Source organism: Pezoporus occidentalis, unplaced genomic scaffold (genome assembly GCF_034315485.1).
Source record: "Pezoporus occidentalis ecotype Australia unplaced genomic scaffold, CSIRO_AGI_Poc_V1 ctg58, whole genome shotgun sequence".
NCBI lineage: Eukaryota > Metazoa > Chordata > Aves > Psittaciformes > Psittacidae > Pezoporus > Pezoporus occidentalis.
Genome location: NW_026915921.1, coordinates 1,857,501 through 1,872,131, shown reverse-complemented (window position 1 = coordinate 1,872,131; position 14,631 = coordinate 1,857,501). Strand labels below are relative to the sequence as shown.

The window sequence follows — 14,631 nt, the reverse complement described above, 5'->3', positions numbered from 1 at the left end:
TGGATTTTTATAACCTTGTCCCATGAGATCTAACAGCTGCTTCAGAATATGATCTCCTATCACAAAGGCTTCACTTGTTTCACAAGGTATGAGTATATATTATGGATACCTGCAAGTTAAATCCATGGGGTTTATCAAATTAAATGAGCTCAGCAGGTTATGCAGTAACAGCTTTTGTTCTTAATGTATGTGATGTCTAACAGCAAAATTGACCCCTGTAAAAGGAACATCAAAAACCTGGTGCCAACTTCATGTCCAAAGGTGAACTTCACCACTGCTCCCTCAACAGTAACATTTCCCTCCTTCACCACTACGCTTTAGAGATGTTCTGTTTACAGCTCCCCTTTGTACATAACACATTTAACAACCTGCCGTTTTTAGAGGTCCCTGCAATGCTCGTCACTGCGCTGGAACCAAGAAGGATCTCGTCAGCTGTGTCAAATATACCCCCACTGATGTTACGTAAGGAGGAATTCAGAACAAAATCCAGGCCATGCTCATTGTAAGGCACAAAAGGCAACTATTTCTTTTTCCCCTTTTAAAATCTTGTTCATTTTAATTTGAAAAGGCTGAAGGCTTTCATAAGAATTTACAGAAAATAGCTGATACTTTCCCGTTTTTCCTATGGAAATGATGAGTGTTCTTTTTATTTCTGCCAGATGGGAGTGATAATCCTCTAACATATTTTAGAGGGCTTTGTTCTGTGAATACCTGCTAGAAAACCAATATGTCTTGCCTAGAGCACTATGAGCTTCTAATAGGTTAAATCAACAGCACACACTAGTATTCAGTGCCAAACACTCGGAATGCACGAGTTAGCAGTTTAAAAGTTAAAATGCAGGCAGGACTTAGAGAAAGAAGAGAAAAAGCCATTATGTCCAATGCAAGCTGCCCCCTGAACTCTGGTTTAACCCGAGTCTGTGATGCACAAACCTGTAAGAAGCACCACCTACAATTTGCTCTTTTGGGATCTCATTTTACTTTTCAGGAATTAACTGAAGCCTTGCTGATGTCTTCTCCCTATGATCCAGGGACAAGATGCCTGTGCCAGGGGAATTTAGACTGGACTTGAGGGAACATGTCTTTACCGACAGGTCAAACCCTGGAGGAGGCTCCCTAGAGAGGTGGTCCATGCCCCAAGCCTGTCAGTTTAGGAGGCATTAGGACAATGCCCTTTTGCTCAGCCCTGTCATGGTCAGGCAGTTGGACTAGATCACTGTTACTGGTCCCTTCCAACTGAAATAGTCTTCTCTATTCATTAGCTGGCCCAATTGTTACAGAGCAGGCACCATGTTATACTGCCAGTCAGTTTCATGGTATCTTTTTAAAATAACTTTAAAAGAAAGTTTTAAACAAAGTCTAAAAAAAGGGGATTATAAATTCTTAAAATGAAAGAACAGGAAGCTACGGGCATTTGCCAGTTGGCCTAAGCCTTGGATAAATGTAAGCGGGTTTATAACTCATTAATCAGGACTGCTATCCTTCCCAGTCTGTCAAATTACCATCAGCTTTCCTAAACAGATTAGCATTATGCTGGAATCAAACAAACATCTGTTTACCCAGCTCACTAAGGGCAGTATTTTACCAGAACTGGGTGGATTCACAAATTCCACATTTGGTAAAGACAGCATGCAGTATGCAAACATCTTAGTTCTTTTTGATGGATTTCAGTAATGGAACTAGGAAGGTTTAAGAATGCATCTTGCTGCAGGACCTATTTACGGTTTAAGAACTCAGCAGTACCTCAAAACTTCTGAGGCTTTTTAGAACACTCATGCCTAGATCTATGCTCCTGCTTTCTATATACTGTGACATAAGAGTTTGAAAAGTAACATTAATACTGGTGAGTGTTTACAATTCACATTATTTATGAAGAATAAAGGTTTATGTTTTTTCCAACACAAACATGTGGACAAACATACAAACTAGGCCATAACTGAGTTAACACAGAACAGCTTGCTGACTTCAGCTCCGCTTAATAGAGGAAAATATGAGGTAAAAAGGTTGAGAAGCAGTTCTATACAGAGACCACTGTCATTCAACAGAACTTCTGCCAACCAAAGTCATCATGGGCGTGAACTTCCAGTTACTCTCTAAAATGAGCTTTGTATGTTTGTCCTGCAAAACTTAACACAACTACAAGAGTTTGTGGAGCATGATTCTCAAATTGAAAGACTCTTCAGGTTTTAGAACCTTACTTGTAACACCACAGGTGTCTATGCTGTAGTTGGACTTTTGTAACGACAACAAACACGCTGACTTTCAGATATAACAGGACATACAAATGGAGGGGGCCAAACATAATTATTATTTCAAAGTATAATCTGAGGTAGCCCTGCAGAGCCAGCTGAAACAGATGTCGAAGTTGCTGCCACTATGTTCTTGCTGTTATGCCTTTGTTGGAATTTGGATTTGTCTACAGCTGACCCATATAACACTGGAGTAGTTCCATATCCCCTCTGTGCAGAAGTCTGCTGGGTAAGTTTCAGTCAATGCCAGTGGTAACACTTTTGCACTGGAACAGATAAGGAACTTTCTTCCATGTCACTACCAGGTCCATACCAGGTTGTACAGGCAGCAGCAAACTGCTGGGGCAGAAACTCCCAGATCTGTTTCAGCTGTATCTGAAAGACAACTTCAGACTATTCCTTTTTAAGCTGAGGAACTGGACACACAGATATGGAAACACATAATGTCACTTCCAGTCTCTCTCGAAGGGGGAGTGCATTTTCACATCAGATCTGTAACTACCTAGAATTTCAGGAAGCCAACAACTCAAGACATCCGTGTCTCAACTGAAAGAGCCTGCTTAAGAAAAAAAAAGCAAAACCAACAACCCCTTAGTAAACAAAGATGCAGGAGTGAAGCAAAGCACATAAGCAGGTCAGAGTATGGAATGATACTTACTATGGTAACAGGTACTCTTTAGCATATCCATCTCCTGTTTGTAACGCAGCCACAAGAAGAAAAAAGCACAAGTAGAGAATCTATGCATTCATCACAGCCATTGTGTTAAATTAAAAGAATGGTTGCAACCATTCTTATCGAAAACAGGATGAGATGAGGTACTGAATGGAAGACTAACAGACACGTGGTATGTCCAATGCACAAGGTAAAGGAAACAAGACAAAAATTAGATTACACCTCTTCAAGATTGTTATTTTATCCTTTTTTTGAGAAAACTGCGGACTTTACCAGCCCTGCTCTCATTTTAGTTAAAACTACTACATAAGGTGAGCAAATAATGATATTTAGAGTCAAATTGAGTTGGAAAATTATTTACTGAGGTGTAATCCAAGTACAATAATGTTTAAGAAATGTGCAATCAGCGAAGGTGATTTACCAAAGCATCCAGATTTGTGTCTGGCTCACATCAGACACTATTCATTTTCTAAGAGCCACCATTTCTCACAGAAAATGTACAAAAGGGTAAATCAGTTGAGAAACACCAAGAGATGACAAGGCAATTCTGAAGAGATGAAAATTTGTCTTTATATTAATGCACACTTCTTTATTATTGTAAACAGAACTCCCAGTACACTCACCGTTTAGTGGAGTATATTTTAGGTAGTATAAAAATAAAGTACAAGACAGAATTTACCTTTATTAGCTACTAGTTCATATATTTTCATGCGTCAGTCACTAGTGATGCAGTTACTGGGTTTCCCTGGCCCCCACATGAGCAGAACATACCTTCCTCTATTTTAATCGGCGTGCTGGGAGGAGTGCGAGCTGAAGTGGGATCAGGGGGACTTCTCTCTTTCTGTGGCCTGCCATCTTCTGAAGGTTCTGCAGATGTAGAAAGGCAGAGGAAATCTTTCAGCATGCGAGAAAACAAAAGTCTCCTTGTGCTCCATTTGCACAAGATTTGAATACATTTTCCTGAATCAAAATTCTGCCAGGATATGAAATAATACCAAAGCAAGCAAAAGGAAAATAAGTGATAGTTTGATATTAACAGAACTGTTCAAGTCACAGCTGTGCTCTGTGGTGGTTTTTGTTTTTCCAAAAGGGCATAAACAATGTAATAGTTTATGAATTGGTTTATCATGCTGTTCTAAAGAAAACTGGTGAGGAAAAGCCACAAGGAAGAGATAAACAAACGGGGCCTGGGAGGGGAAAATGCTTTCAGACCTATGCGAGAGAGTGCTCTTTTGCTTACTTTGTATTGCTGAGACTCTGAGTAAACAAATTTGCATCCCCAAAAATGAGAAGATTGCATGGATAATCAGAGAAACATGCAGTAATTAAGTGATTCAAAAGAGATTTCACAGTGGTTTTATGTGTTTGTAATCAGTAAGGAAGGTCCCCCTTACTTCCAGGTTTAAACATTAACAGAGTACACCATGTATCAGGAACAGTATTAAAACATTTTTCTGTACAGTTCACCTACACAATCAAAAGTGAAATCAGCCCCACAGATGAGAGTCAATTGATAGAATCTCCAAATGGCGTAGCTAAAGAGGTTGTTCCTTAGATTTGCAAGCCCAACTGTACCATATTAGTAATACCTGAGGCCTCAGCCAAAAGGACAGGATTGGACCTTAATGCTTTGATCACTGCAGTATGAAATTCCTTATGGGAGGACTTCTGCCCATCTGGCTCTTCTTGGTTAAGATGTGTGATGACTTGCTGCGTGGTCTGACAAGAAACCCATGCAGCAGCAAACTGAGTGTTATCTAAAGATTTAGACAGTGATGATACGTCACAATCCCGTAAAGTCTTTGTATCTGGTTCCTTGAAAGGCTTCTGATCTCCCTTTCAAACACAGAGATTCTTTTATCTGATCTAGTTTGCTCACTGATGGTTTGATTTCTAAGCAATGTGCTCTGTTCCCCAGGTGGGGTCTGTCTCAGTGACACAGTCTCTCCACATTTTGGTATCTTATCTAAGAAGGATGCAGCAATGTTACTGAGAGAATAAATAATATGCCAGCTACACAGGCATAACAGCAGAATATCCCACCCCACACAGGCCAGTACTGGATTAACATAACACATATGATCTACAATGGCTCCTACATCATCTTATCAAAAGGCAGAAGCCAGGAAGACACACTGAAAGAGAAAAGACACTTCTGGTTCTTGCATCGCTCAAATTCAAAACCTAACAACAGATGAGCATCTAAGTATCATCCTTTAACATTATAGAGAAGTAAAGCAGGAGAACCACTTCAGATGCAACAACCATCTCCATAAGTATACAATAATTTACAAAGTCTTCTTCTTTCAACGGATTTCTCAAATCCACAATTTTCAATGAGGTAGAAAATTCCAGTTTTGCTGCTAAAAAGCAACACTACTGTCTCACCCCAGACTATATCTAGTGCCAAGGGAAACAAAGTGAACAGTCTGCAATGCTTTGCAGTACCTAAAAAGCTTTTTTTGCATTACCTGGCCATCCTAAACACCAGTTTGTCTACTAGGATAATTTTTAAGAGAAGGTTGATGCGCTTTACAGAATACTCCATTAACACTCAGATTGCACATTCTATCTCCAACGTGCCTTCACGTTTTTAAGTCACACTGGAAAAACTGTAACACACTGAAGCTGAACACTTAATCCATGGCCTTTGCAGGTAACCCACCTTCCAATTAGTAATAAACTCAGTCTATTGCAGAAAAAACACACACAGAGAAACCAACCTTCTGGTCCCTTCTGCTTTCTTTCTACTTCTTTGCGATACTCTTCCAGTTCTCGATCAGTGAGTTTATTGAAGGGATTTGGTCCTGTTGTGCTCACTATGACTTTGGGTTGATATTCCTTCTCAATTATTGCCTTTGACGCAGTCACCAGTTCTCCCTGACAAAAGACAATTAAGATACATCTGCAATTGAGCAGTAACTTGCAGAACCCTGAGAAGTACAAGAGGCTACAAAGCAACCAAAACCAAAACAAAAAGGTAAACTGAAAAATGCTACATTCATTTCCTTTTAAATAAAAATAAATCAAAACTACTACAGATTTTATAACAAATACAATAATTGACAGCAGGTTAATATAAAGGAGAAAACAGGTCTTGTTAATTACTCTTACAGACACATCAGTGTTTCCACCAGGGAATATCAACCATTAAGCAGTATATCAAACAGTAGTCCAACAGTCTAGCTGAATTATGTCTCAAGTCATGGTAGTATGACTTTTTTCCCCGCAAAAGAAATGGGACACCAGGCCCAAGTACCTGGCAGTCTGGACACAGAATACCTGTGTATTCACAGGAGTCAGCTTACAGGTATTTTTGTGGTTGGTTTGGGTTTTTTGTTTGTTTCAGGAGAGCTTTTTTGTTGGTTAAGTTTTTAAAACAAAGGAAAAGCCATTTCTAGTAGCTACTGCGTAACATCTAACAGATGTTATAGTAAAAAGCCATCTTGTATGTGTTCAGCATACACCAGGATTAATAGCTTATTACAAGCAATTTTCAAGCAACAAACATTAACATCTTATACAAGTTAGATATTTACATCTATAACATTTGTCATACAAGCCAGATAAAAAGTTATACAAACATTAGCAATTCTAAACACAGTAAGTTGCAATGGACCAAAGCAGCTGCATCAGAGATTTTCTAACGCTAAGGTTTTTAGTTCTTCTCTCTAAGACTTAAGCCATTGTTTTTTCCTTGTCTTAGATACAAAAGATGTTTGCCTGGATTACTGCTGTATCTTTCAAGTGATGTTCAAATGTTTAAGCATTTTGATTTTTCACTGGATATACAGAACTCTACAGTTTGGAAATGACTGATGTGTGATCTGTGCCTCATGTCATTGTGACACCTGAGTTGCCTTCATTGTTGAAAAGAGGTATTTGAATTCCACTACCAAGTAAGTACAGGGAATTGATTAGCTCACATCACCTACCTACTCAAATGTTATTTGTATCGACGTTGAAAAGAAAGCATTAGAAAGTTCAAAACAACACCTGAACAAAGAGACAAACAAACATTCCATTCCATGACCATACTCAATAGACAAGCATGAGATCGTCACTGTAAAACTGAGGGTGAAATTAGAGCACTCTTTTGGATGCCAAGAGCTGTTAGGGACAAGTCAGCATCACGAAGGCGACAGACTCGCATGAACAGATGGAACAAGGACAAGAGCAGTTAAGATATTTATGAAAGCTCCTCAGGAGAGATCTCCAGAAATCTGGTCTAAAGCAATGCAGGCAGATAGAACTGCTTGTGGTTAGAATCTACGCTGCTCTCCAGGAAGCAAATACCAGCCAGAAGTACTAAAGAACAAACAGCACAACAACAAGCCTCCACTGTAAGATCCTCAAAGGAACTGCAGGAGAGAAATGTCTCTAAATAATTACACATGACCTCTGTTTATCCATTAAATAAGAGGAGCTCATCTCAGATGCAGAATGTCAGTAGAAAGTGAAAAGCCTTTTCTTAACTATTTCCATTAAGAACCAATTTGATAGTCATGGCTTTTCTTACAGGACAGAGTATTAAAAACAAATCACAAAACCATCACAGAATCCCAGAATAGTCTGGGTTGGAAAGGACCTTAAGATCGTCTAGCTCCAACCCCCCTGACATGGGCAGGGACACCTCACACTAAACCATGTCACCCAAGGCTCTGTCCAACCTGACCTTGAACACCACCAGGGATGGGAGCATTCACAATTTTCTTGGGCAGCCCATTCCAGTGCCTCACCACCCTAACAGGAAAGAGCTTCTTCCTTATATCCAATCTAAACTTCCCCTGTTTAAGTTTTAACCCGTTACCCCTTGTCCTGTCACTACAGTCCCTAATGAAGAGTCCCTCCCCAGCATCCCTATAGGCCCCCTTCAGATACTGGAAGGCTGCTATGAGGTCTCCATGCAGCCTTCTCTTCTCCAGGCTGAACAGCCCCAACTTTCTCAGCCTGCCTTCACACAGGAGGTGCTCAAGTCCCCTGATCATCCTCGTGGCCTTCTCTGGACTTGTTCCAACAGTTCCATGTCATTTTTATGTTGAGGACACCAGAACCTTCATACAAATCCTAATTATTCTGTAGGAAATGTAAACATCCCAAAAAATAGAGGTCCCAGCTTTTAATGACAGCAGACAACTGGTGCCCACTGCAACTCTTATCTCCCTCTTTATTTCTGCCTGCCTGCCCTTCAAACTACACGTGCAGTTTTAACTGAAACACAGCATAAGTGGAGGGTCTTGTAAAGCACTGAACTCAGGTGGAGTTTCTAAACTTTTCTAGGATTATGAAGGCCAACAGAGGAACAAGACACAGAGTACACACTGGTACCCCTGGAATGTTTAAGAATCTAACTTGTCTACTGGGTAGAACAATTCTCACTCGAAACGAGATTTTACACAATACCTATTGATTTAATAACAACAAAGAGCAAGACACAGAGTTTGCAAAAAGATGACCAATGCACTGGCATCACACATTCTCATCCTTACAAGTATCTTTGTTAACTACTCAGAATAAAAGCAGCACATCAAGCTTATCGTATTTACTAAATTAAACAAAACAAAGCAAACCCAAAGACACAGAAAAACCACACTCACAGGCAATGCAAACAGTATTTTTACTAGCTATCTTTGACCCAAGAGAAATACTACTGAAAAAGATCAGAGGCAACAACAGTAAGTGGATTACATATTACAAAGCAAAAGCACTTGTGTTTTTTGGACCTTAAAGGTAGAAAAATTACACAAGAGACCAGAAAGACAAAATTTTGATCTGCTAAAAGCTCTTTCCAGATTAAGACATTCAATTTTGCTCAGTATCAATAATATGGAAGCAGTTCAAAGGCCACTCTCAAAAACTTCAGGGGTACAGGGACTGATTCTATGGGGACAATAACTTCTACAATAGTATGTTACTAAGATCTGCAACATGATTAAAGCATACAAATCAAAGAAGTAGACATGCACTACTTCACAGAATAGGCACTGGAGCAGCCTTCTAAGAACTCAAATAAAAATATATAACACAAAATGAATGGACAGAGGGAAATGAGTATAAAGGACTACAGAGACAGGACATATTTTAGATTGTTAAATGTGACATTAAAATAGACAGGACTCTGCAGAGCTATCAACCTGTCCATGCCTCTCAGATTCCTATGAACCTTCAGAAAAATCAAGTAAGAAAACTGGTCTGGAGATGCTTCCAGTATTACAGAGCCTGCAGAGAGGGGATAAATTCCCACACAAAAGACTGGCACTCTGTTTCAACACAGGATGACATGTAAAACATTAATGTTTTAGTGATTTCAACTAGATTATGCTCATAGTAGCTTTATTTTGATGATGATTCTAGTACTATTTTGCTGCCTATCTGAAGTTTGATTGCATGTGTAAACACCTGAATATCAACAGTATTTTCTCCACTGTGAAAAATAATGGATAGATAACATTCACAAACAGAACGTATTTTCACTCCTGAGAAAGTCATAGATAATGATATACAATAGACTTTCATACTAAACTTGGACCTCACGTATCCTACAGGAAACTTCAGATTATCACATCATTTTGCAACTTCTCCACCAAGTCTTGCTTTCAGAGGAAAACTTCACAACTGCTATGACCTGACCATCATTTAACACGCAAGCATTTTATCTTGTTCTCAGGTATAGATGAGCAAAACTGGCACCTTATATGTGCCAAGTTTACTTTAAGACCTTAGGTTCATAATGGCTGTCTAAAGATAACAAACACTCTTATCACAGTCTGACATTAATCCAGTGCCTTTGCCCAAAAACCCCAAGGTTCTTAAAGTACTATTCATGTAGAAGTTGCCGTTAAAACACAGTGCCATCTCTGGGGCAGAATTGAGAGGCTCTTCATGAAGAACAAAGCCACAGAATTTCCATTCCAAAGGAAGAGACATGAAACAAGTGAATCCCCTTTTACTTTAAATTCTTGAAAATTCACGTGATTTTTTGTCTTTTAATCAGATTGCAGAATGGTCATTAGTAACAATAACCAACATCCCCTCTCATTCAGCCACGACTGCAGCAGAAGCTTGGTTAACCAAGTCTGTAACACAAATAAAATCACATGGTGCACAAGGAGCTTGTGTTGCAACATGACCAGAACTCGTCAGAACATGGACAAAGCAAGTGACAAGGCAAAATGGAATATTTACTACTGCAGCCATAGGCACAGGAGACTCAAAGCATTACATGCATACTTTACACAAACAGAATTGTTTTCAGCCCAAATAGTGTGCATTACGTTAACTGAAAACAATACATTTTAAGCATTACTGCAATCAGATGGAACTTTTTACTTTAACTGTAATTAAGCATCAAAGCATTTGTCGGCTGAGAACTTGTAATTATCTGGTACCTGAAAGCCCTTAAGTCCTTGACGTACAGGTTTCATTCAAAGTCTCATGAGGTTTATGTGGGTATCCTGAGATCGCTTATACTTATTTTGTTCCACAATACACAAATGACTTTTGGCGTAACCTTTCTAAGACGTTTCTCTGGTGGGTTCTTTTGTTGTTGTTTGGTTTGTTGGGTTGCTTTGTTTGTGGTTTGGGGGTGTGTGTGTTTGGCTGGTTGGTTCTGATATCTGAATTATTCTGATAATGAGATGTTAGGCATGACCTAAACCAAGATTTAAAAATCTCTGAGATAAAATGCTGGAGCAGAAGAGACAGTGATGCTTATTTGCACACTGTGCTTCCATGTTAGATGACCTCTATGAAACTCCTTCAAAACCTGGGAGAGAAAGACAGCTAAGGACACTTTGTTTCCAATGTGCAAACTGTTCCTGTTTAGTTGGCATCAAAGGACTGCCCACCCCAACCATATACACCTCTCTTGAATTCATTCTGTTTCTACACAAGCATGATTACATGTCTGAAAGCCAAACAATTCTGTAAGTGCAGGGCATTCCTCAGCAATACTGTAGATAACAACAGAAAGTTTTAAGGAAACAAGATGTCTAGCAACCCAAGATCAAAAGCTGACAGCGTTTGTCAGTCAGCATGGCATGCTCTGAACATGTGGTATCTTTGGAATGACACTGATGTAATCAGGCTGAGATTAACTCAAAATTGATCTCAGATTAGAGTAATTCAACATTAACAGCACAAGCAAAGAAACCCACTATATGTAAAACCTAATCAGTACCTTAACATTAAGTGTTTCCTTACCAGCTTTCACAGAGAAAGAAAAAGATCAAAATCCTTAAAAGATACTTTAACAAGTTAAAGTACCTGCTGGTATAGTTGCATATACAGAATCTGGAGATTCATCTACTATTTTTGTTTCCTTTCTAGCCAAATCATTAACTAATAGGGGAAAGGTCAGGGTAAGGAAGAGGTAAAATGAAGGGTGAACAACAGTATTTAGAGCAGTATGACAGGGCAGTACCTTTCTAACAGACAGAGATTTAGCGGGACTAAAGGCCTGCTCTGTGAGATCGAGCCCTTCAATAGATTCCGTACAGTCTGAGAGGGGAGCATCCTGCAACAGTAAATTGAGTAAACAGAGCAAACCGAGCCCAGGCTTTAAAACATCAACCAAAACCATTATGATGCTTGCTAAAAACATGCAAAGAAACAGTAACTGGCAGATGAAATTGCAAGTGACAATGGATTGACATGCACACAATATGACACGCAACATGAATAATGCTATGGTCATGACGAAACTTGCCAGACTTTTTAAAGTATATCAGAAAATACTTATCTGAAGCAGTTAAAGCATTCAGATATATAGAGCTTTAAAGTCATTCAGCCATACGGTATAAGTGTATAGCTCTAATTCTTACTTTACTTTGAGCTACAGTTCGTACCTTGTATACCCAGATATATTGGTTTTAAGTTTTATTGATGTATAATAGCTTTTTTTCCAAACTGCTTTTCAAACAAAATATTATGAAGCATGATAAAACATACTTAACACACAACACTACTGCCCCATAGTGAGCCTGCTGTGCCCAGTACTTTTAGTACTTCGAGATACATAAACTCAGAAAACAAACAGAAAGTTGTCACAAAGCCCAACAAGTTTGAACAAGAATCTAATCCACGGAAATAAGCTTTCTGAATTTCATGCATTACATTCAGCAAAAAAAAACCCAAGAAGCATCCTCCACAGGCATGCTTGGGCTACATGGCTGAAGCCTCTTAAATTTCTCACCCTGAGCACTCTCGCAAAGACAATGGTGTTACCTCTAAGACTTACCTTAAAAACAGAAACTCTCTGCCAATTAAAGAATAATTTCATAGTGATATATTAGGTGAAAGCAGAGGACATCATGGATTAACTTTAAGCTAATAGTTTTAGGCATTTTATACTCTCACCTGTACAAGACTTCTGTCCACAACTACCCCAGAAAGAACCTGGGACTGAGGGCCTGCAGTTTTAATATCTTGTAAGTTTTGCTCTCGGATCTGCAAAGGAAAACAGCAGAATACAGTCACGTGAACAACAGAGAAAAGTTAACCACATCTCTGCATTTGAAAAGGGGGGTGGGTGGACCTGGCAAGATGCTGCAACTAGTGTTGACTGCTATAGCCCTGTCCAGCAAATAAAGCTGTGCATATAAGTACTTGAAGGCATATGCTTCAGTTCCTAGTTGGTTCCTCACATTCATCAGAATTTAGTCTTTAAGTACCACAGCAGGTATTGTCCTTCGCTTTTTATCACTGTCTCACAGTAAAACTCTACAGAGCAGGTAACAGTTTATGAAGAAAAGTGAGGAGAGAAGCACAGAGGTCACATTTATACAAGTTTTTTGTACCTGACTAGTCATTTACAGGTTTCTGTCACTAGCCACTAGTCACTGATACTGCACCAGAATATCATCTTCCTGCAGAACTTATTGTAAAACACTGCATAACATTTAACTTTTGCATCTAGTCAAGACCATGGTCATAAAAGGGCATATAAATACTTTTCTATGCATAAACTGAAACTCTGGAGTAATCAAACACATCCCTTTTGTTGCACCCTGGATACCTCCCAGATCTTTCCATACAGAAAATGGGAACAGAAACTACATCTTTAAACCTAGGTATTATCTGTTGAAATTAGACATCCTACAGTGATAAAGAATTCTGACTCAAAATTGATTTCTAAAATATTCTGGTTCTTAGATAAATGAAGAAAAGCATGCAACTGGGAAGACCTCTGCTTCACAACTAAAAAGGACATTCAATTAATACAAAAATACATGCAAACAAGTATGAAAACACAAGGTATTATTAACACTTAGTATTTCAGAAGTATGAAGATCCTGCATTATCTGTACTTGTTTCTAGTTTACTACTCCTTTTGTCATCAGGAAAGTAAGAAGTTTTACTTCTCTCAGTCACTTCATTCAAGGTTTTAATAAAACAGTTTGTGTTTCCAACACCAAGAAGCTGCTGCTTGGCAATTTCACTTGATTTCTCATTTCAATTATTATTTTACAGTGCCAAAACAGGAAAAGCAAAAGCTCTGTCAACCTTATAGAAAATATTTTAGAACAAATCAGTATTCCTGTTGGTACCCTTGTACAGAATTTCCTGTGACATAATGCTAACTCCCATGTTCCATATGGCCATCAGTTAGAAGCAGCAAAATGATCCAGAACAAGTTAAGTATTAACAAGATGCCAGTGCATATTTTATACTTAAAAAGTTTAAAACACCCAATGGATTCAATGCTTTCCTGTTGGTAGGCTGGTGAGAAGAAGACCTGAAATTCAAAGACCGGAAAATTAACTGCTAGCTGATTTCAAGAAGATTAACATGCAGTTCCAAAGGCCCCAAAATTTCTGCAGCAATATTAACGTGTAACAAAATATAATACGAAGAAATATCCATAGACTTCTTTGTCAAGGCCATAATTTCAACTGGTGAAATCAAAACAGTAAAACATGTCACTAATGTTAACTATGATGTCAGGGAACAGGCTGCTTTAGAGGTATCCAATAACTGGTCTGGCGGTAACAAAACATAAGACAGTGGAAGTCTTCATAAAGCGGACAGTAATATCACCTTTTTCCAAGATGATTTCAGAACATTTAGGAATTGTTTTCTTATAAACAGGCAGGACAATGTCAGACCTGTTTTACTGAAGCCCAAAATTTCACTAAAGCAAAGTCAGTTAGTTCATTACAAGTACACAGCTTGATTTTAGTGATGACAGAAAAAAAAGTTATTTCATTATTACAAACCTTGTTCCTCATTTCTTGGACCTCCTTTGGATTGGTGTTCAATGGAACAAACAGGTTGGGGACAGCAGAGGTGGCAGTTCTATGTCCATCCTCTTTAGTCCACTGTAACATCAAGAACAGTTGAACAGTCAGAACTGCTGTAATGGCTACAGACACTCAGAGCAGCAAATTCACAGAACAGTTGATCATGCATTATACATAGCAGAGAACTGAACCAATGACTGAATTCTTCCATTCACTCCTAAAACTACTTCTTTAGTGGTATAAACTGTACCTTCAGATACATTTCTGATTATCAGAATTATTCTAAGTCAAGCCAGTAACAAAAACTAGAGAGGCAGTTAACTTGCAAATAACTTCCACCCAAAATGATCCAATTACTGCAGCTATGTGCAATTCAGAGGTGATGGAGACTGAAAGGGTTTTGAGCTGTTTTTCTGTGCACTTGACCGCACTGACAATTGCAGTGTTTTGTGTTTCTGAGAACTGCCTA

General features: G+C 38.8%; 1 protein-coding gene across 18 annotated transcripts in view; it reads right to left on the bottom strand.

The window, feature by feature from the left end:
• The window catches only part of ADD1 (adducin 1), a 59,211-nt gene that overhangs the window by 2,706 nt on the left and 41,874 nt on the right, over positions 1-14,631 (bottom strand). For 4 of the 18 annotated variants that reach the window (XM_062638680.1, XM_062638684.1, XM_062638681.1 and 1 more), the window contains exons 11-17: positions 14,139-14,240; positions 12,280-12,369; positions 12,161-12,178; positions 11,345-11,437; positions 5,646-5,802; positions 4,512-4,679; positions 3,694-3,789 (exon numbers count right to left, since the gene is read on the bottom strand). In XM_062638680.1, coding sequence (XP_062494664.1) covers positions 3,694-3,789; positions 4,512-4,679; positions 5,646-5,802; positions 11,345-11,437; positions 12,161-12,178; positions 12,280-12,369; positions 14,139-14,240 — 724 coding nt within the window. Of the gene's footprint in view, positions 1-2,906; positions 2,942-3,693; positions 3,790-4,511; positions 4,680-5,645; positions 5,803-11,344; positions 11,438-12,160; positions 12,179-12,279; positions 12,370-14,138; positions 14,241-14,631 lie in introns of those variants that run through there. The other 14 variants (XM_062638695.1, XM_062638697.1, XM_062638687.1 and 11 more) reach the window with 9 other exon arrangements.